Raw genomic sequence first — 20705 nt, 5'->3', positions numbered from 1 at the left:
AGCAGAGTCGGGTTGGAGGAGAGGTTCAGGCAAGAAGATATGAGTGTGGCTTCACTTGCGCTGTGTGACGCTGGTTGGCGGCAGGCCCTGTCCTCAGGCCCTCGTGGAGCCAAGAGAGTTGAAATCGATAATCCTTGGACAGATTCCAAGGAAGGAGAGCAAGAAACATGGAAATACAAACACAGAGACAAACAGAGCCTGCAAGAGAGCCACCGGGAGGAAGTAAGCCGAGGCCTCTGGAGCCGGTCAGAAGCAACGCTCAGAGAGAAGTGTGGGTGCCTCCCCACCCCGCCCCTGCCAAGGCTGCAGGGTGTCCTCAAAGCCTTAATAGGAAAGGCAAGAAGATGGGAAGGAGAGAGGCTCCATGAATGACAGCCACACGCACAGCTTGCCAAAGCCACACAAACCAACATCTGAGCTTCCGGCCGCCAGCCCCCAGATGTAGGTGTGTCAGCCACCTGGGATGACTCACGCCCTGGCGATGTGAGCGCACACGCCACTGGCGAGCCTGGGCAGCCTGCCCACCCGCACACACGGGAGAGGAGGGGCGAGGTTCGGCCCTGGAGGGGCTACGAGTGGGGTCTGCCTCCTCCCAGAACCCACCCCTCCCCAGGACTCCCCCTGGTGACCCCCCTGGGCCGGAAAACTCAGGTGTGGAGTTGTGGGCTCCCTCCCCCAAGCCTCACGGCAAAGCGGGAGAACCAGCTGAGGCGTTACGCAAGTCCTGATGTTTACCTCCCGCCGGAGCCTCCTCCCTCCCTATAAAACCTGACGTGGTGGGGAAGATTTCGCCGGGATCGAAAGACTCTGATAAAGACAGGCAGTCCCAAGACAGGGGCAGGGAAAAGCGGCGGGAAGTTCATGTGGGAGGCGGCCAGAGGAGGCTCAAGTCAGCAAGCAGCGGGGGCTCTGCGTGCTCGCCGGCGGTCACTTCGGAGGTCGCGCCGGGGGTGGCGCCCCGACCCCGGCTTCCCATGGAGTCGTCCGAGCTGGGCCCGGGGCTGGTGGAGCGTCTGGAGCAGTTGGCGACGTGTCCGTTGTGCGGGGGCCCCTTCGAGGACCCGGTGCTTCTGGCGTGTGAGCACAGCTTCTGCCGCGCGTGCCTGGCCCGTCGCTGGGGGGCCCCGCCGGCCCCCGGCGTCGAGGCGCCCCCCACCACCTGCCCCTGCTGCGGCCTGCCGTGTCCCCGCCGCAGCCTGAGGTCCAACGTGCGGCTGGCGGTGGAGGTGCGCATCAGCCGCGGGCTGCGGGAGAAGCTGGCCGAGCCCGGGGCCCGAACGGGAAGACGCCGAGGGGGTCGCATCCCCACCATGGGCTGCCTGGATCCACAGGGCGAGGTGAGCTGCGCGGGTCCCGAGCCGCGAGTGGAAGGGGCAGATTCGTAGGTTTCCCCCTTGCCCCCGCATGGCATTTCCCGCAGTAGAAGTTCAGGTGAGGGACGGAGTTGGGAGCGGCCGGTAAAGGCTGGAGGGGCGGGCTGGAGACGGCTCGGGGTCCTCCAGGTGGAAGAGCGCTAGCCAGGACCACGGGCAGAGCTGACACCGAGCTGAGGGGTGGAGGCTGGAAGCCAGCCCGAGTTTTATGAGAGGAACTGTTGCGAGGGGCGATTCAGGAGACACATAAGGATGAGGTGGTGCTTGGGCTGGGAGACCCTTGATGCCAACCGCGGAGAGCGCGGGAACCGCGCGGGCAGGGCTTGGCACGCGACGGGGGCAGAGGGCGCGGACCAGGACGAAATGGGACCTGGGTCCGGGAGGTCAGAGCCAGCTCCGGGGACAGGGAGTAGAAGAGGTCGGAGTGGAGGGGTGGGGAAGGAGCGGACGACCGAGAGGACCGGGGACGGAGTAAAGGACTGGGGCGGAGAGGGGGAGGCAGAAGCCCCTGTGGCCAACCCCCGCCCCCTCCGCGCCCCACTCGGGCCCGCCGAGTTGGATGTTGTTGTTGTGGGCTCCTCCCAGGTCCCCGGGCTGGGGCGGTGACCGGTGGAGGCGAAGTCGGGGACAGCAGCCGTAGAGGCCCCTTGGCTCCTGTCCACACACCGGCCTCATCACCCACTCACCCCTCCTACCCTTCCTGGGCTCTGTCTCCCTTGCCACCAAGCGACCCTATTCCCTTGTCCAACCCCCAGGCGTGTGGGATGCCCGAGTGACATTTCCCCAACACTCCATCAGATCTCGGGGCTCTCTTTCGCCCTGTGAAGTCTTCATAGACCTAATTAGTTTAGATAGAGCTGGCATAAATTAGGGCCATTGCCCCTCCTCCCGTCTCCCCCTGCACACAGCTCGGGCAAAGGGCTCCAGCGAGGTGGGGTGGGGAGGCGGGGCAGGGGTATAGGGTCCAGGAACTGGGTCCCCCAGTGCGGAGGGAAGCCTCTGGCGCCCTCTCCTGGTTCCCATTGCACCAGTTGGACCTCCTGGCGCACATCCAAGTCCCTGTTCCCTCCTTGGCTAGGGTAGAGACACAAAACAAAGGACCCAATAAAACGCCATTGGGTTTTTATGACAGGAGGGGAAGCAGCTTTGTTGTAAGGCTTTTATATACCAACTCATAGCTGTGGGCTTTGAGGGCGCGTTTGGTCTCCAGGGTGGGGATGCAGGGTCAGATGATGGTCTGGATGCTGTCAGATAAAGAAGCGGCCAGGTTAGAGAAAAGGGGATTGATCATCTTTGGAGAATGGAGGAAGAAGGGAACCATGATTCTGGATGTGGGGAGAATGGGGAAGGACTGGGAGCTCAGGAGAAAAGGAAGATGGCTGCGACAGGTGCAGGGACAACATCAAAGGGAAGAGGGGCCCCAGACTGTGAAGCCTGAGTCTGTTTGTTTTTATCCCTCCCAGGATATGCGGAAGACATGGAGACGGTGAGTTCCCCCTTTTTTTAATCTCCATAATGAGACTCCATAGCCATCACCTTCCATTTGAGCACACTTCCCTTTGCCTCAATTTCTAGGCAGAAATTTCTTTGGGTAGTGGTCTCCCCTCTGCCCACCCTAAGGCTGTGGTTGGGGTGCAAGTGGGGGCATCAGCAGCAGAGGGCGGGCGTAGCACTGCTTCCTGACCCTTCTCTCTCATCCATCCAGATTTGATGTCCAAACACCCAGGTCTTCCAACTCAGAAGAAGAGCTCCCAGAAGATTACCCAGCTTCCAAAAACATGCTGCACCGGCTGGCAGGTAAGGAAGAAAGTCTGCTGGGCTGCTCACTCGCAGTTCAGCAGAAGGATGGAGGCACTTGCTCCGTGTCAGCTTCCTACCACTACAGTAATGAAACAACACAAGCCAGGAGGTTCCAACAGCACACGGGTTATCTGGTGGCTCTGCAGGCAGGGGCCTGAAACCCAGGGCTGGCCGTGCGGCTTTCTCCTGAGGGCAGAGCTCTGTGACCTCACTCCAGAGGCTCCCTTCCAGTGTTGGTTAAGAGCCGTCCTTCACGTGATCTTAGCCTTAGTACTTGCGCCGGCATCTTTTCCCTTGATAAAGTGGCGGTCATGCGGGCTTACTGCCCACCCTAATGGCGTCATTTTCCAAGTAAGGTCAAGTGTGAGGTATTGGCGACTTCAACGTACCTGGGTGTGTGCATATGGTGACATTTTAACTCATGACAGTGCCTGGCCTCATTCCTTCATATTCCAGCCATTTTCCAACCTCCTTTTACACACACTCCAGACCTCTGGAGCTCAGCCGCTCCCTAGGAATCTCTGCCTTCAACTGCACAGCATACCTGTGCACGGGGCCCCTGCTCCCCAGCATCTCCCTGCCCCTCCCATGGTTGCCCTCAATCTCTCTCTACCCTCCAAATAGGTTCTGTCTTCTCTGGTCACCCATCATCCCACCTAACCCAAATTGCTTTTAGAATCCCTAACCCAGAAGTCTTTTTTAAAATGTATTTATTTATTTATTTATTTATTTATTTATTTATATTAGAAGAGGGGAGAGACAGAAAGCTCTTCCATCCACTGATTCTCTCCCCAAATGGCTGGGACTAAGCTGACCCAAAGCCGTAGTTTCTGGATCTGCCACACAAGTGCAGGGTCCCACAGCTCTGGGCCATCCTCTGCTGCTTCCCCAGGCTACAGACAGGGAGCTGGATGGGAAGTAGAACAGCCAGGACATGAGTCAGCGCACATATGAGATTCCAGCACTTGCAAGGGGAGGATTAGCCAATTAAACCACTGCACCAGGCCTCTGACATCCATTTTCAAAGCACCCCACATAAGTACAAGGCCAGTTGTTCTCCCTGGCTCCTCTGGCCGTCGCTGCCTTCTTTCTCCTTTGCTGGTCAGCCCCAATCGAAATAGGCCTGTCCACCCACACCAGTTCCTGTAAGTGGGTGGGCTGGTTTCTCAAGATAGCTTGGATTCCTTCCCGTGCCCCTCCCCACTTGGTATTCTTGTATCAAGTATCGGTCTCTGGTCTCTTTGCTTCACAGTCCTCTTCCTCTTGCAGCTGACCCAGCTCCCGCCCAGCCCCACCCCAGATGCTACAGATTGAGGTAGCAATCTCACTCCTTCCCTGGAAGTCTCATCCATCTCACTCTCCCCAGCTCCACACGCCACACGGCCTCTCTGCTCCGGGCCCTGGGCCGGCACAGCTCTTCCCCAATGCCTCGGTGTCCAGACCTGGCTCTGTGGCTGTGTGTCCTTTTGGCCTCAGTCGTGGTCACTAACACCCTTAGTCTCTTGTGTGGCCTGCACCGCTGTACCCGGCTCCTGACACGATACCCCTGTCACAAGGTTCTCTTCTGCTTGTTTCTCCCCCAGCTGACCTGACCCTGGACCCTGGCACCGCACACCGTCTCCTGCTCATCTCCGCTGACCGCCGCAGCGTCCGGCTCGCCCCTCCGGGGACTCCCGCGCCTTCGGATGGCCCTGCGCGCTTCGATCAGCTCCCGGCGGTGCTGGGCGCGCAGGGCTTCGGGGCCGGCCGCCACTGCTGGGAGGTGGAGACGGCAGACACAGCCTCCTGCAGGGACTCTTCTGGGGAGGATGAGGACGACGACGGGGAGAGCCGCTATGCTGTGGGCGCGGCCGGGGAGTCGGTGCAACGCAAGGGCCACGTCAGGCTGTGCCCTGCGGGGGCTGTGTGGGCTGTGGAAGGCCGCGGCGGCCGCCTGTGGGCCCTCACCGCGCCCGAACCCACCCTGCTGGCCGGTGTCGGTCCCCCACCACGGCGCATTCGGGTGGACCTGGACTGGGAGCGAGGCCGTGTAGCGTTCTATGACGGCCGCTCGCTGGACCTGCTCTTCGCCTTCCAGGCGCCTGGCCCCCTGGGGGAGCGCGTCTTCCCGCTGCTCTGCACCCGTGATCCCCGCGTCCCGCTCCGCATCGTGCCAGCGGAAGGCTGAGCGTCGCCTCCAATCTTCACTGTACTTTAGCCTTGACAGGCGGCCTCATGTTGGGCACTGACAGCCGATTCCAGGGATCATGTCTACAAGCCCACTGTTGTACTGATAAGCATCCCTACCAGGACACGTTCTCTCACCTCCCCTCATAAATAAGCCCCCAACTTTCGGCTGAAACCTCCGGTTTCTCACATGCATAAAGCTGAATCCATTCCTGCCCACTCCCTCTCTGGAAAGTGTCTCCTCACCCTACCTCAGTACTTCCCAGCTGAGCTCCATCCTTCTAACCCCTCCCAGGCCTCAACTCAGGTCTGCTGATGGGGCCATGTTGACTGTGGAGGCCTCTCTAGTCAAACGCTGACCTCCCACTCTTGCCTCCTCTCCTAGCGCCAGAGAAGGCTTCAGTGCCTTCTCCAGGGTTCTGAGGCTTGTGCATCGCGGCACTGTCCACTGTTTCTCTTCATAAAAAGAGGCTTGACTCTGGGCTGGGCCCTGGGGCCTCTGCAACACTTAATTGCCCTATGGAGCAAGCCCCTTCAGTTCCACTTTGGATATGTGACAGCTTCCTAGGCTCACAGCCTTTGCCCAGTAAGACCCTTCCTAAAACTCCTTCCTGCACTCACCAAAGAGAACCAATGGTGCTACCTCTCCTTTCTTCAACTCTTTAGAATGGCCCGAACATTCCAGAACTCACCCTTAGACAGTCTCATATCTCTTCCCCACACATATAAAATGGGCCCGTATTTAACACATTTTGCGATGTTGGGTTATTTATTTTGTGCATCTGTGGCAATAAATGAGATCTCAGTGGTGGTATGGATTTGACTGATCTCTGCAACTGCATGCTGAGAGACCTGGGAAACGGTCACCAGATCCCGGCACGAGGGGTGCGGAGGCCGAGAGAGCTGGCCGCCCGGGCTGGCAGAGACCTTGGAGCCTGGGAAGGAGGACTAAGAGTGCAGCAGAGGGGACACACACTCACCTCCTTGCCCAGACCCAGGACCTCAGGACTACGTCATCTCCATCTCTGAAGCTGAGACTAAAGGCTGAGGGTGTGTTGGCACTCAGTGGCCAACTCTCAAGCCAACTCTGTCAGAAATCCTACATCACCTGGCGATCGTGGGCACAGAGGACAGGGCTATCTTCCATCAGAGGTGATAAGGACAAAGGCCTCTCTCTCCTAACTCCTTCTGAGGGAAGGAGGGGGAAAGCTGGGAGGCCTGAGGTCTCTCCTCAGACCTCATATCCCACAGGCAAGGAGAAGTGGATTGCATAAATACAATGGTTGAAGAGCACAAGGCCAGAATTAACCAAACACAGCTGGGGTGAGATTGCCTGGAATCTGACTGGGACCCTGGCAGTGAAAGCTGGGACCACTGAAAGCTTAATTTAAGTATTTGGGACTCAAGTTGGGAATGCAAGGGGCCAAGATTACTGGATCCCAGGACAGGCAATTTGGCAGTGAGAACAAAGGGCAGAGCCTGGGACCAAAGTGCCTGGATCCCTGGAGAGAGATGAGGGTGGGTACTGAGAGAAGTGAGGGCTGGGGAACCCCGGAAAACCTGGGTTCTGGAAATAGCAGCAAGTCAGAATTCCAGGATCTCTGCCCACTTCCACTTCCTTTTCTCTCTATCTGGCAGAGAAGAGGGAAGGAGAGGGCCGGAGAAGGGATGAAACCATGGGTTTAGTCCCCAAGTAGCCACGTGGATACATTCAGGGCCAGACACACACAGGAATGGTGGGGAGAGAGGAATTTAGTGCTGCATTGGCCCTGGAGGGGGTTGGGAGGGATCGGGAGGCTGGGGAGGGGTGCTGGGAGTCGGTCCCAGGGTTCCATGACGCCGTCCTCTGCGGTGGCCCCGTACACAGTGTGTATGACCACAGCCCTCCTCTTCCTCCTCTTCACTCTCCGTGGAGCTCTCGCCAAACGCCCGAGGTTTCTCATAAATACAGCAGCCTGCAGGAAGGGGGAGTCCAGTTACAAAGGAGGAAGAGTACAACGCATGCTCGATGCCAGTCCCACTGGATTTCAGTGGGAAGCATCCACTTCATTGTCTCCTCCTCTTTTCCAGCACCCACTTCCTGGCACTCAGGCACCCAAACCACAGTCCTGTTCGGGAACCAAAATCCCAAAAATCCAAAGTCCCACTTTCTTATCTCTTGATTCCTCTTGCCTTTAGTTCCTGGCACACCTCACCTCTAGCCCCTCCCACTGTCTTTTTTTTTCTTTTAGATTTATTTATTTTTATTGGAAAGTCAGATTTACAGAGAGGAGAAACAGAGAGGAAGATCTTCTGTCTGCTGATTCACTCCCCAAGTGGCTGCAATGGCCAGAGCTGAGCCAATCTGAACCAGGAGCTAGGAGCTTCTTCTAGGTTTCCCACGCTGGTACAGGGTCCCAAGGCTTTGGGATGTTTTTTTGACTGCTTTCCCAGGCCACAAGCAGAGAGCTAGACGGGAAGTGGCACTGCCGGGATACAAACCAGTGCCCGTGTGGGATCAAAAGTAAGCAAGGCGAGCACAACAACCACCAGGCTACCATGCTGGGCGCCCCTCTTCCATCTTTCCCTTTACCTTCCTGATATCAGGGAATCACCATGGAAGCAAAAGAACTATGAGCATCCGGGTGATGTGAAAAGAGAAAAGATACATAGACAGGAATAAAAAGTCCATGGCTTGGGGCTGGTCCTGTAATGAAGTGAATTAAGCTATGGTCTAGTTTGAGTCCTGACTTCTTCACTTCGGATCCAGCTCCAATATGCCTGGGAAGGCAGAAGATGGTCCAAGTGCTTGGACCTGTGCCACTGAGGGAGAGACCTGGATAAAGTTCTAGGTTCATGGTTCTGGCCTGGCCCAGCCCTAGAAGTTACAGCTATTTGAGGTGTGACCCAGCAAACCTCTCTATCTATGTATCTTTCAGATAAATAACAATACATCTTTACAAAGATGTATTAATTTTTATTGGAAAGGAAGATCAGATTTATGCAGAAGGAGATACAGAGAAAGATCTTCCATCTACTGGTTCACTCCCCAAATGGCCACAATAGCCAGAGCTGAGCCAGTCCGAAGCCAGGAGCCAGCCAGGATCTTCTTCCGGGTCTCCCATGCAAGTGTAGGTTCCCAAGGCTTTGGGTCCTCCTCTTCTGCTTTCCCAGGCCACAAGCAGGGAGCTGGATGGGAAGTGAAGCATCCGGGACATGAACTGGTGTCTATATGGAATCCGGTGCTTTCAAGGTAAGTATTTATCCATTGAGTCATTGCACTGGGAATAGATCCATCTTTAAGAAGAAAAAAAAAAATTCATGGCTACTGTGGGCCCACATTCACTTACATTTTGATGAGCGGCGCCCCATATGTTCATTGTCCACAGTATCACTTGTCCATTCCACCTTTTTCTCTGGCTTCCGTTTCCGAAGTTTGATGGTTAGACTCCGATTCTCCTAGAAGGTTAAGAGGGCTGGGCTCACCTATCTGGTTTCCCCTAGTGATCCTTCCCACTCCCTCCGTTCTTCCCCAGCTCAGTCTGTACCAAGACCCAGAGGAGGCAAGTGCTGGGAACAATGCAGAGAACAGACCCCCTGAGGAGGAAGTACTATTCCCTATTCTTGATGACCATGTGCATAGAGAGAGAAGACACAATTCCTAACCTAGGGGTGGGCTCAGCAAATCTTCCAAGAATAACACAGCCCTCGCTGCTTCTCTTCCCCAAAGCATCCTTGGTGGTACGGACGCTTGAAAACGATTTTCTCAGCGTCCAATCGCGGACATTCTGTCTCCAGACCTCTTATTCTCTCTCATTCTAGAAGGACCTTATTTCTTTCCTCTCTGGTCCTTAAAGTCAGCCTGCACCACCTCCTAGTCACTTGTTCCCTAGCCTCCTGGTCATCTCTCGTGGTGACTTCTGCCAAACTACTAATTACTAAACTCCAGCGTTTGAGTCCCATGCAACACTCTCTTGGAAAAGCCATGTAAACCTGCTTTTACCAACATGGTGTTTGTTTCTCTAGTTACATCTTCCTTTTCTGGTTCGCCTCTCTGGTTCTTGCTTCTTCATTCCCTCCATTTCCCTTTACACCCATCCCACCAACACTCCCTGGTCCAACTCCCCTAGAGCTGCCTTCCAATCAGGCAGCACTTCCGCAAGCTGCCTTGCTGCTTAATCCTCCATTTCCCGTTCTTCCACAACTTAAGACTTAAGCATCAACACCTAACAAGTCCTTAGTACTGGCCCTTGCTCAGCCACCTGCATCCCGGCCACTCCAACACTGTAATTCTCCCAACCCCAGCTATTCAGCCCGCACTCCCGCACCGTGCCGCAGCTCCCCAAGTCCTGTCCCCCTCTCCTCCCAGACCCCAAAGCAGCGCGCCCCCTGCTTTCTCACGGGCTCGGTTGTCACGGTAACCGTTGTCTCAGTGACGGTCTCACTCAGCCCGGCCCCTGCCTCCGCCATGGCTATGGCTGAGGGGAGGAGGAGGGAAGGGAACAGGGACACCTTTCCCCTTTTCTGGGTCTCTGGGATCTAAGAGAAGCGGTATCCAATGCAGAGGAGTGTTAGCCGGGAGCCTCCGCCTTTTTCCCCCTCCTCCTGGGCCTCCGCGTCCCCACCCCTGGGGAGAACCTGTCCAACCCCACTTCCGGCTCCCTGCTTCCGGGTGTGACGCACCCGCAGTCCCCCGCCCCAGGTCGTCCCTGCACCAAACGCGTCAAAGCGCCGGCGTCGCCAGAGGAGTTCCGCCGTAAGGTGCAAGTGCGCAGGCGCACAGCTCCAGCGGAAGGGGTGTCATGGCGGCAGCAGGACGGGGCTGGGGCTGGGGCTGGGGCGGCAGGACTGGTCTGAGCTCGCACCCGCGGGGCAGCAGGACGAGCGGGATCCGGCGGGTGCTGCAGTCGGCGTCTGGAGGAGGGGAGGCAGGTTCGGACCTCCTGCAGCTGTGGCCGTACCGCCGCATCCTTGACCCTGGGGCAGGAAAAGTGAGGGCGACAGGAACGACGCTTTCTTGGGCTTATTCCCTGTTAGTGTTGCGTCTAGGCTTCCCTGAATGGAAGACAGGCCCGGGGAGCAGTGGGAAACACTTGATGAACCAAGCGATATGGGTTCTACTCGGCGCCCGTTAACTTGAGGAGACCTCAGTGCACCTGCAGGTGCGGTGTTTCCGGTCAGTGTCCAGGCCTTGAGGGTGAGATGTGTGACACCCGGATTCTGAGTGCCCAGTGCGAAAGGCAGGAGAGCTCAGGACGAAAGGTACAAGGACATTAAAAAAACAAAAAACAAAACAAAACAAAAAAAAAAAACACGAGTTAACATCTAACTCACCCGTGAATGTGAATTTAGTTCCAGCCTGTCAGCATGCTCTGGGGGGGAGGATAGGTTTCAAACCTAGAAATAGTCCTAAATTGCAGCATAGGTCATTTTATAAAAAATTGTATCAGTTTCTAAGAAATAGAAAGTGGAAAAGCAAGAACCAGCAGGACAATCTTTGTTGAAGGCAGACGGCAGTTTACCCAGTGTGTGCAGAAAGAAGCCAGTGAGGTGCGATAGTGCATGCTGGTGCTGGTTGTGTGGAAAGCTCTATTTGCTAAGAAACTGAGATTTTAGCCAGTCCATGATGAGGGCCAGAGAAAGGTTTAAAGTGGGTTCGAAACATGAGCAGGTTTGTTTGTTTCAATAGTGGGTTAGGAAGCTCCCAGCCATGTTCAAATGCACAGCAGGGAATCTGCCCTCAGTTGCTGTGGGAAGGAGATGGGCCCTCAGATGTGACGGGTGTGGAGTGGGGGACAATGGCGACTGTTAGTACACTCCCCTCTTGATCGCATTCTAAATGCAGGATTCAGTTTCTGGTCCAGTGGTTGAACCACCAGCTGAGACTCCTATATCTCTCTCGGAGCCTGGGTCCAAGGCTGCTCCAGCTCCCCTCTAATGCAGATCTTGGGTCTGTTGGGGGTTCCTGGTATTCACAGGGGAGACCTGCGTGCGTCCCTGGTCCCTCTTTGGCATCAGTGCAGCCCTTGAAGACTAAGTATTTGAGAATCAGCAGATACTTCATCTGTGTCAAATGAATAAACATTAAATCATTTAAAGCAAGGAATGCAAGAAAAATGAGATCCTGAATGTGTTGTGTTGTGCCTTGACTAGGTATTTGTTATTCTTGAAAGTTTCTGAGTCAAAGTGAAAAAGGGGGGAAAAAAGAGTAGGGCCATGGTTATGGTACAGTATGTGGTGTGTTAAGCCACCACTTGCAGTGTAGGGATCCTGTATGGGTGCCAGCTGCTCCACTTCTGATCCAGCTCCCTGTGAGGAAGGGTGGAGCAGCAGAGGATGCTAGCCTAAGTGCCTGGGCTCCCTCACCCCTAAGGGAGACCTGTAACTCCTGGCCCAGCTCTAACTGCTGTGGTCATTTGCTAAGTGACCCAAAAGATGGAAGACGGCTCTCTGTCTCTCCTCTAACTTGGCCACTCAGATAAACTAAATCCTTGTAAAAGGATAGAATTTAGCATGTACAGTATAATGCGTTTAAAACCCCAGGGAGGAGTCTGGCCTGGGGGCTTCCAGGGTAGATACCCATGCCCCATATCCACATGCTTGGGTTTGAGTCCTGCTGCAATCCCGACTCCAGGCTTTTGCCTGTGTGCACCCTGGGGGCAGCAGATGATGTTCCTAGTGGCTGGGTCTCTGTCGCTTATTTGGGAGACCTGGATGAACTTCCTGGCTCCTGGCTTCAGCCAAGCCTGATTCTAATAAAACAATCAATACATAAAAGTTTTTAACATATATATATATATATATGCATGTATGTCTCTATCTCTATATATATAAACACGTACTTCAAAAGGCTCATGGAAAATTTCTTCTAGTGCAAAAAGATTTTGAAATTCAAGCACACTTTTTTAATAATTACATTATCTGTGAACATTTTGGACCACTGTCCTTTACATGGACTTCAAATTTTTCTTGTTCCAAAATAATTTTCCAATTCCATGGACTTCCTGAAGACACAGACACCTCTGCACGCACCAGAGGACAGACATGCACTTCCGTTATTTCTGTGGAATGAGAGTCTTTGTCACTTTTACTTCTTTGTTTTTCCATAGAAGAATGTTTCAGTGAATATATATCTGAGGAGCAATTTTTTTTTTAAGTTTTCCTAAATAAGTACATACTGGTATTCCTACAATCTGATTTGTCCAAAATTAAATTGCTGTTAAATCTCTCAAGCCAAAACCTGGTTTTTATTTCCCCGAGTTCAGGAACCCAAACAGAGGGAGAATACTTAGAACTGCTTCTTTATTATCCTCATTTCTGGCTCCCTTCTTTCACTCTTTTATTGGGGTGACAACTTTTCATACAAATATAGTCCCATAAACATTTAAATTCCTTTGAGAATAAGAAAAATTATAAATAACATGTGGGGATCTTAAAGTCAATTGGAGGTAGAACACTCTGGAAACAGTGACCCCGCAAGATGACCAAGCCAAGCACTGCAGCTAATGTCCAGTGGATATGGCATCTGAGAACCAGTATCCTTCACCTTCTGGAGATTTGTGGAGTTGCCCAGAAAAAAAGTCATGAATCTTCCTTCTCCTGGAACCTGCAAGAAAGAAATGGCTGTGATATTGACTCAAAGAAAGGTTTCCTGGCAGTGTAAGAAATCTTCAATGAAACAGTCCAATAAGGACTTTTCTTTATGACACTCTGGAGGCCTGGCTTCCCTAAATACTCCTCCAACAATGGAAATCACTGGGATCAAAAACAAATCTTTTAAGTTATAAAGTATGCAAAGTCTTCTTAGAACACAAAAAAACACTAACCATGAAAGAAAAAAGCTGAACCTCATGAAAATTAAAAACTTAAAATGTTCATATAAAAGAAAAAAATAGCAAGTGTCAAACTTGCGAAAAAATACCTAACTATAAATATTTTTAATCCAGCGGTAAATGCCAAGAAAGAAAAGGCAATCTCTAGTTTAAAATGATGTAAAGCCAGAAATCTCGAGGTTAATGTAAAGCCCCTACTACTATGATGGCTTTATTGTGATGGCCACGGCAGCATTTAGAATCCACAGCATGACAGGAGTCACACTTCTCCCCAAATTACTCTTCTCTGCTGAGAATTTCGAACATATAGGCCCTTCCATGCACTTGCAGCTAAAATTCATAACACATGACTTGTCTAAAAAATATAAAACAAGAGTGTGTATTTAAATATGATTCAGGCTTGACAGTGCCTCAAGCACCCAAACGCAACTATTAGCTCAAGCCTCAAAGGAACTCCTTTTAACTCAAGTTTTAAACAATCAGAGAACTGTTTTAAACAGTCAAAAAGAAGGTGCCACAAAACAGCAGAAATAGCAAGACAACAACATTATATCCACAAAAGCTAGAAACTTATTAATATATCTAGTGCACATTTAAAGAATAAAAGGAGTGACTTAAAATACAACTCAGGAACTGAGAAGGTGAAAAAATTGAAAAAATGGAACTTTAAGAATTGGAGCAAGACATGGGAGACCTGAAGAGAACACTCAGAAGGCAGTATAAAAACAGAAAGGAAAAGTAAGATGGAAAAGGTGTAACTACTCATGAGGCCTGCAGCGGGGAGCATTGAAAACAGGGAAACAACATCAAACGATAGTTTTCCGAAGTTAATGATAGAACAAATCCCAAACAGGATAGACCCCGTGCTGGCACATCCCAGTGGAGCCGTCCCCAGGACCCTGTCCACGGAGCACGCAGGTCACCGTGCCCACTCGCACGGTGGGCAGCGGGGCGGAGAGGATGCACCTGCACTTGGTGCAGGTGTAGAAGACCGTCTGCCCCTCGTCGGCCGAGCGCATCTGCCTGGTGTGGTAGGCCATCCCCTCGTGCCCGCATCGGGAGCAGCGCCTGTCCACCTGCGGGGAGACGGGGAGCTCAGGGCGGCCTGGGCAGGTGGCCCTGCCCGCTCCGGAGTGCATGCGGGACTCCCCACAGCTCGGCTGCCACCGCCCCCTTTCCCTCGCTTCCCCACAGCTCGGCTGCCACCGCCCCCTTTCCCTCGCTACTTTTTTTGGGGGGTCAGCCCTTTACCTCCATGACTTACCACTGGCCCCTGGAACTCGGGTCCTTCCTCCGCCGTCCCAGGCACGGCTGAGCCCAGGGAATGAAACACGACCGAAGTCTTCACGAGCTTCCCTTCCAAGTCTGCGCAGACATTAAGGGCTGGATGTGGGGGTCCTGGGGGCGGCCTCGCCCCTCGCCCCCCAAGGTGGCCAGGCCGGGACGCCCTCCGTGCTTCCCTGCGGGTCCTCCCCAGCCCTCCCCGGCTCCGCACCCCGCACGTGGACGGAGAAGCCACAGCGAGGGCAGAGGACCGCGTCCTGGACGCCCGGCAGAGGCAGCACCGAGCCGCAGTCGGGACAGAAGTCCAAGTCCGACTGGAAGCTGGAGCTGGTGACGGTGCTGGCGCGCTCCATGTCCACTCGCGGCCGAGCGCTGGCAAGGGAAGGACACGTCTGTGAACACGAGACAGAGGAGCCCCTCCGCACTCCGGGCGGGCCCTCCCCTCCCCTCCCCTCCCCTCCCCTCCCCTCCCCTCCCTCCCCTCCCTCCCCTCCCTCCCATCCTCTCACAGGACCCCGGCGAGTGGACCCCGAGCCCTCGCTCCCACCTACGGCTCGGCCTCCACCACCAGGGAACTCAAACCAGCCGGATTCCTGTGACTCCGCCAGGGCAGGCGAGAGCGGCGCGACACGCGGGCTAGAGCGTCAGCCCCGGCGCCGGCGGTGGGGCAGCGAGCGCGTGGAGGGCTAGAGCGCCGACGCGGCGCGCACCGTTGGCTGTGACGTCACAATTCGGCGCACGCCGCGGCCCTGGAGGTTTAGGGCGGGCACCGGACCACGGGAAGGAAGTACCTGAGGATGACAGTCTGACAGTCTTCCCCCACTAATCCTGGGGTGTTTACTTGTCTCACACCATAGCGAAAGACTCAGCCCCTGGAGGCTGTGTCCCTGAAAGCTTTGCCTACTTGCCCGTAGAATTCTTTAGTTCTCGAGCTGGTGTTTCCGTTTCCGTTTCCGCAGAACAAGTGGGTGAACCGAGCGAAGCGAAGCTTAAGAGCTCCCGAGCTCCCTACACTCCGTTAGGCGAGGAGAGTGCTCTTCCAGGCCATTCCCGGGCGCTTGGAAGGTGTGAGCTTTGTTGGGGCAGGCAGAGGAGGTGTAGGGGTCCTTCCTCCAGGACGGAAAGGAAGCAGGGACCCTTGGGGAAGGGCCAGCCATCTCATGTGGCAAAGAAATACAGGCAGTAAAAGGCTCCCCCTCGCTTCCCCAACAAAAGCACGTGCTATTTCCAGTGAGCACTTTACACTTACGCCAAGGTTGAAGCCGAGGCAGTAGTTGCAAAGTTAAATTGTGTTCCTTCACCTCCAAGAGCACAAATGAATCATTTGGATATGATAAAGGTGCACTGGCAGTTGCAGACTGTGCGAATCCAAGGCAGATATGTAAAACAGATACACATGTACACCTGAAGGAAGGTCAGTAAAGACAAATGTGGCAAAAAACAGAAGAATGAATGCTCAGTGAGCAACCATGACCATGAGCAACCAACCAGCCATTGAGGTTTGTGACTTGAGGTCACATACTCCAGCGTGAAGAACTGGGTTAGATGCTGTGTGCAGAGCAATGAAGATGCTCAGATGTCTTGACACTCAAAATAGAAATAGATGCACGTTGGTGAACTGTGCATGTCGGCCAGACCAGATATTTAATGGGGCAGGTAGTTGTATTTGTAGATATAAATTTAATCTCCATTCCTTTAGAGACCTTAAATTTTTGTGAGAGGAGTGGATCTCTGGCCTTGTGTGTAAGACACTGTTTGGGACGTTTGCATCATGTACTGGAATGCCTGGTGCAAGTCCTGGTTCTCCTGATTCCAGCATCCTGCTCAAGTGCACTCCGGGAAGCAACCCACCCAGGCTCAAGGGATTGAGTCTCTGCCGCCCATGTGGGAGAGCTGGGTCCTGTTTCTGGCTGCTGACTCAGACCTGAGCTAGCCTTTGCTGTCGCCTGTGGGGAGTGAGCCAGGGAGAGGGAGCTCACTCCGTCTCTGCCTCTCAAATAAAATAACAATAAAATAGAAAATATAAATAACAAAATATAAAGTACAAAGATAAGTGACATAGAACTACAGGCATCACAATGCGAAGTTAAGTTTTTAGAGAAAGACAAAAAATTCTTACTGACAGACTGAAGAGCCTGTAGAGGATCCGGGATTTGTGGAGGATTGACAACCTGTGTCTACTGAGGACGCACGTCAGATTCTGTGCCTATCTCCTTATATCTAATGGGCATTTCTTCTTTATGATCCTAGGAGCACGTTTTTGTCTCATCTCCATTTTATAGATGAGGAAACAGAAAAGTTACTTGCCTTGAGTCGTACACCTAGGAAGGGGTGGAATTCGTGTTGGGAAGGAGCCCTGCGAGCTTCCAAAGCCCAGTTCTTTAACCATGACGACATGAAAGGCACGGTGCTAATAAGGCAGAAATCCTCAGTGCCTTAAATACAGCCTCGCCATAAACTCAAAATGGACTAGGGTGATACGTGAGAGTTGGTGGTTTTCATGTATTTTGCTATCTGCTTGTCCCATACAAACAAGCTCCAAGTGACCCCACACGCTCCCAGGCTGAGGGGTTCAACAGGAAATGTGCTCATAATGGCCTGAGTATGAAGGCTGAGGGGCAGGGCAAGCAGGGAATGTGCTCACAATGGACCGAATGAATAAGGGTCAATGGACAGAGATGCTACATGTGCTGATAGAGACAGATCCCGGCTCATGAAACTGCATAAAAAGAGCAAATCGACAAAGCCAAGGGTTAGAGGTGTGTCTGGAAACAGAGCAGGCCGGAGGACTGACACAGCTGACAAAGACCGGCTTGTGCGACACGTCCCCAGTGAGCCCATCTCTTCCCTCAACCAGACCCCCCTACAAGACTCAGAGTGGCTCACGTTGAGTCCACAGGACAAGTATGGATTTTTGTTGTTGCTTGTATTCTTTCCAAAAACAATTGTAAACATTCTGAATAAGTATGTAGCACTAGTAAATTTTTATGGCATATTTCAATACACAAATACAGCATAACCTCATACAGACAATTAGAATTTTTATTTCCTTATCTTTTTTAAAAAAAATTCTATTTTTATTAAAGGGGCATTCTTTATTCTCTGCCACAGGGATGCAGAGGGGAAATGAGCTTGCTACGGTCTTACTCATTAGCAGGTTTTCTCTCTGTAAGAGTAGTGTTGGATGTGGCTGAAGCAGCTGATTTCTTTGACTCAGATAACGTGTAAACACATGTGCTGTGGTATGTCCTAAATTCTAATCAACCTTTCTTTTTTATCTTCCAGATTTGCCTGGGCGAAAGCATCTAAGGACCCTAGGGTTGCTGTAGGTCAACAGTCTCCACTGGAGAAGAAGATCTTGGTAAATATGTGACCCTCACATTACACAGCTTAGAGAATCTTTGAGAGAGGGAACCTTAGATCTGAAATCCTTCTGTGCAGGTAACACTTTCAGGTAGATGTCTACATTTGTAGTTATTTTCAGCTTTTGCTTTTTTCTTTTTCCATTTTGCAAAAAGATTTGTTTATTTTTTTCATTGGGAAGGCATACTTACAGTGAGAGAGAGATCTTCCATCCACTGGTTTGGCCGCAACGATCAGAGCTGAGCTGATCTGAAGCCAGGAGCTTCTTCCAGGTTTCCCGTGTGGGTGGGATCCTAAGGCTTTGGGCCATCCTCCACTGCTTTCCCAGGTCACAAGCAGGGAGCTGGATGGAAAGTGGAGCAGCTGGGACATGAACTGGCACCCATATGGGATCCTGGAGCTTGCAAGTGGAAGATGAGCCAATTGAGCCATCACACTGGCCCATTTTCAGCTTTTTCTACAACTGCAAAATGACATATCTTTCTGAAAACATTCAATAATTTAGCTTTACAACTAGCTGCTAATTGGTGGTGCTGAGTACATCATACTCTAGGGGTTCACAGGCTTGCTTGGGAGGGATGGAAGTAGAATCCAGTTACACAGGCAGAAATAAAAGGAGAAGTGTCTGTATTGATGTCAGTAGGAAGGATAGGCTGCTTTTTTAACGTGTGCTGAAAGAGATGAGTACATTATAAAATTCTGAACCTACTCTCCAGAATCTAGGTGGTGTACATACAAGAGCAGCAAGACAGTTGATCATTCAGAAGCATCGAGAAGAATATGAAGCACTCCGCAGGGAACAAGTGCTTTCTTTTGATTACTGGCTCGCCAAGGCAGAATCTTATTATAATAAAAGAATAGCGGACATGATGAAAGAAGAAGAGGCAGACAATGGAATGAAGAAGGAGACGGAAGAGAGCATAACTGAAAGCATCGAGGGGCAGCAGTGTTACTACTTGGTACCAGAGAGAGAGTTGAAACACATGGAAAAGCACATATATCAAATAGGCCAGGCCAGGGAATCCAGGAAGAAAACAGTTAGGCAACAGCTGCGACCCCGTGATAAGATCATACTACCAAAAATCATGCTGGAAGAGCAAGGCACGCAGACCACACAGAGAAGAAAGGTCAGTGAAAGGGAACAGATGCAAATTAAAAACCACCAGGAACGCATGGTTCGGGGGAGAGAACTCCTAGAGCAAAAACTCCGGGAAAGAATCTTGAGAAAAAGTCTGAGCCCACTGCCCATACGTGAGAAGCGCAAGGCAGTAAAAAAAGAGAACAAAGAGTTTGAACGAGTTGTTGCATATCCACTTTTCCAGCCAGACAGTGGAAGTCAGATTAAAGTAAACATTCTTATGGAAACGACTCCGAGTAGAGAAATAACAAGTATGATTGTACAACCAGCTGAAAGAAAGTTTTTGGCTGTGCCACCCTTCTTGAGGAGCCAAATAGGAAAAATGAAATATTGGTAAAATTTCAGCATTTTGTGAGAAAATCATATTTCTTAAAAGGAACTTTTTGCTAGTTATTTCTCCTAAAGGTTTGGTGCAACTTTTCATTTGTGGCAGACCCAGAACTATAAAGAAGCTGTGAACATGAAATATGGTTAGCTTTTTAAAATTACCCTTTGTGGTGTTAAGTATTCCTGTATGTAAAGTGGAAATCATGGCATTTTATCATGTAATACTTACAGGAAAATTATGATTTTTGTGAATCATTACTGTTTGTTAATTGTTAAATAAATGTTTGTTTCGCTGCTTGGGAAGCTTGGGTGATGGTGATGAATGAGGGTTTTTTTCTCAGCTGCTTCTGCCTTTCACCTGCTCCTGACCCTCAGGTTTATCTGGATGCCGTTGCTAAGGTCCTGATTTCACATTCACACCTTCATCAGAAAACTGTTAACCAGGCTCTAAAACTCTGTCTTGCACCGTACAATTTTTAATTGTATAAGAAACTTAATTCTGAGAACTTTCTATTATCCTGGCATTGTATTAGTTACTGGGAGTGAATAAAGAGGAGTTCTTGCCCTTAAATAGTTTACAGCTATTGGCATAAATCACTCTACAAGCACTTAACATGAGATAGTAAAGGTTATGATAGAAGTGTGTGTAGAGTGCTGCTCAAAGGAAAGACCTTGATGACACCCTAGAGAGCAGGGGGAGGAAAGAGGAGGTCCGAGAAGGGAGGTGGCTATCTCATATCTCTTCTAGCTCCACATTTTGTCACTTAAGAAACATTTTAAGGCCCGGCAGCGTGGTTTAGCAGCTAAAGTCCTCACCTTGAATGCGCCAGGATCCCATATGGGCACAGGTTCTAATCCTGGCAGCTCCACTTCCCATCCAGCTCCCTGCTTGTGGCCTAGGAAAGCAGTCGAGAACAGCCCAAAGCCTTGGGACTGCACCCGTGTGGGAGACCTGGAAGAAGTTCCTGGATCCTGGCTTCGGATCAGCATAGCACCAGCCATTGCGGTCACTTGGAGAGTGAATCATTGGACGGAAGATCTTTCTCTCTGTCCTGCTCTCTGTATATCTGACTTTCCAATAAAAATAAATCTTTTAAAAAAGAAACATTTTAAATATTTTTGTATTTGAAAGGCAAAATGAGAGTGAGATCGAGATCTTGAATTTGTGGTTCATTCCCCAAATGGGCTGAAAGACTGTGGCTCAGCCAGGCTGAAGGCACAAGTCTGGAACTCCAACTGAGTCTCCCACACAGGTGCAGGATCCAAGTATTTAGACCATCTTCTACTGCGTTCCAGATGCAACAACAGGGAACTGGATCAGAAGTGGAACAGTAAGGATTAGAACAAGTACTCTAATGTGGAAGGCAGGTGTTGCAAGCAACAGCTTAATGTGCTGTGTCACAATGCTGGTTCCACAGTTTGTCATTTCCTGTGATCCACTTA

The 20705-nt window shown here is 51.7% G+C and overlaps 4 protein-coding genes across 7 annotated transcripts; 2 read left to right on the top strand and 2 right to left on the bottom strand.

Annotated features, from left to right (window-relative positions):
- The first annotated feature begins 732 nt into the window (after positions 1-732).
- On the top strand, positions 733-6153 carry RNF39 (ring finger protein 39). Of its 2 annotated transcripts, XM_040979932.1 has the most exons (5): positions 903-1337; positions 2837-2859; positions 3079-3170; positions 4757-5052; positions 5251-6153. In XM_040979932.1, exons 1-5 carry the CDS (start codon positions 975-977, stop codon positions 5338-5340), a joined length of 864 nt encoding a protein of 287 aa, XP_040835866.1. In that variant the 5' UTR covers positions 903-974; the 3' UTR covers positions 5341-6153. The 2 variants fall into 2 exon arrangements, with proteins under 2 accessions (XP_040835867.1, XP_040835866.1); XM_040979933.1 differs by having other exon boundaries at positions 733-1337; positions 4757-6153.
- An 847-nt stretch (positions 6154-7000) lies between these two features.
- LOC121156310 (E3 ubiquitin-protein ligase PPP1R11) lies at positions 7001-9997 on the bottom strand. Its single transcript, XM_040979931.1, has 3 exons — positions 9720-9997; positions 8669-8777; positions 7001-7294 (listed from the first exon to the last, which is right to left on the bottom strand). The coding sequence occupies exons 1-3, from the start codon at positions 9786-9788 to the stop codon at positions 7092-7094; spliced, it is 381 nt and encodes a 126-aa protein (XP_040835865.1). The 5' UTR covers positions 9789-9997; the 3' UTR covers positions 7001-7091.
- A 2534-nt stretch (positions 9998-12531) lies between these two features.
- POLR1H (RNA polymerase I subunit H) lies at positions 12532-15097 on the bottom strand. 3 transcript variants are annotated; one of them, XM_040979929.1, is made up of 5 exons: positions 14963-15097; positions 14646-14806; positions 14415-14515; positions 14117-14226; positions 12532-12924 (listed from the first exon to the last, which is right to left on the bottom strand). In XM_040979929.1, exons 2-5 carry the CDS (start codon positions 14785-14787, stop codon positions 12900-12902), a joined length of 378 nt encoding a protein of 125 aa, XP_040835863.1. In that variant the 5' UTR covers positions 14788-14806; positions 14963-15097; the 3' UTR covers positions 12532-12899. The 3 variants fall into 3 exon arrangements, with proteins under 3 accessions (XP_040835863.1, XP_040835861.1, XP_040835864.1); XM_040979927.1 differs by having other exon boundaries at positions 14982-15097; XM_040979930.1 differs by having other exon boundaries at positions 14986-15097.
- Positions 15098-17105: 2008 nt separating this feature from the next.
- LOC121156308 (putative uncharacterized protein ZNRD1-AS1) lies at positions 17106-19575 on the top strand. The gene is made up of 3 exons (XM_040979926.1): positions 17106-17338; positions 17720-17795; positions 18514-19575. The coding sequence occupies exons 1-3, from the start codon at positions 17148-17150 to the stop codon at positions 19270-19272; spliced, it is 1026 nt and encodes a 341-aa protein (XP_040835860.1). The 5' UTR covers positions 17106-17147; the 3' UTR covers positions 19273-19575.
- Positions 19576-20705: the final 1130 nt, after the last annotated feature.

Source organism: Ochotona curzoniae, unplaced genomic scaffold, assembly GCF_017591425.1.
Source record: "Ochotona curzoniae isolate NIBS_2020 unplaced genomic scaffold, NIBS_Ocur_1.0 contig_3350, whole genome shotgun sequence".
In the NCBI taxonomy this organism is placed as follows: Eukaryota; Metazoa; Chordata; class Mammalia; order Lagomorpha; family Ochotonidae; genus Ochotona; species Ochotona curzoniae.
The sequence above is the reverse complement of the archived record's forward strand: the minus strand, read 5'-3'. Positions and strand labels throughout refer to the sequence as shown.

Excerpts from the sequence above, each read along its gene's own strand:
- RNF39 (XM_040979933.1), top strand. The coding sequence starts at position 975 with ATGGAGTCGTCCGAGCTGGGCCCGGGGCTGGTGGAGCGTCTGGAGCAG. Across the intron at positions 2,860-3,078 it reads ATGCGGAAGACATGGAGACG|ATTTGATGTCCAAACACCCA; the intron begins GTGAGTTCCCCC and ends TCATCCATCCAG. Across the intron at positions 3,171-4,756 it reads CATGCTGCACCGGCTGGCAG|CTGACCTGACCCTGGACCCT; the intron begins GTAAGGAAGAAA and ends TTTCTCCCCCAG.
- LOC121156310 (XM_040979931.1), bottom strand. The coding sequence starts at position 9,788 with ATGGCGGAGGCAGGGGCCGGGCTGAGTGAGACCGTCACTGAGACAACG. Across the intron at positions 8,778-9,719 it reads TTACCGTGACAACCGAGCCC|GAGAATCGGAGTCTAACCAT; the intron begins GTGAGAAAGCAG and ends TTAACCTTCTAG. Across the intron at positions 7,295-8,668 it reads GGGGCGCCGCTCATCAAAAT|GCTGCTGTATTTATGAGAAA; the intron begins GTAAGTGAATGT and ends CCCTTCCTGCAG.
- POLR1H (XM_040979929.1), bottom strand. The coding sequence starts at position 14,787 with ATGGAGCGCGCCAGCACCGTCACCAGCTCCAGCTTCCAGTCGGACTTG. Across the intron at positions 14,227-14,414 it reads CCGAGTTCCAGGGGCCAGTG|GTGGACAGGCGCTGCTCCCG; the intron begins GTAAGTCATGGA and ends GTCTCCCCGCAG. Across the intron at positions 12,925-14,116 it reads TACACCTGCACCAAGTGCAG|GTTCCAGGAGAAGGAAGATT; the intron begins GTGCATCCTCTC and ends TCTTTCTTGCAG.
- LOC121156308 (XM_040979926.1), top strand. The coding sequence starts at position 17,148 with ATGAAACTGCATAAAAAGAGCAAATCGACAAAGCCAAGGGTTAGAGGT. Across the intron at positions 17,339-17,719 it reads ACGTTGAGTCCACAGGACAA|ATTTGCCTGGGCGAAAGCAT; the intron begins GTATGGATTTTT and ends TTTATCTTCCAG. Across the intron at positions 17,796-18,513 it reads CACTGGAGAAGAAGATCTTG|AATCTAGGTGGTGTACATAC; the intron begins GTAAATATGTGA and ends CCTACTCTCCAG.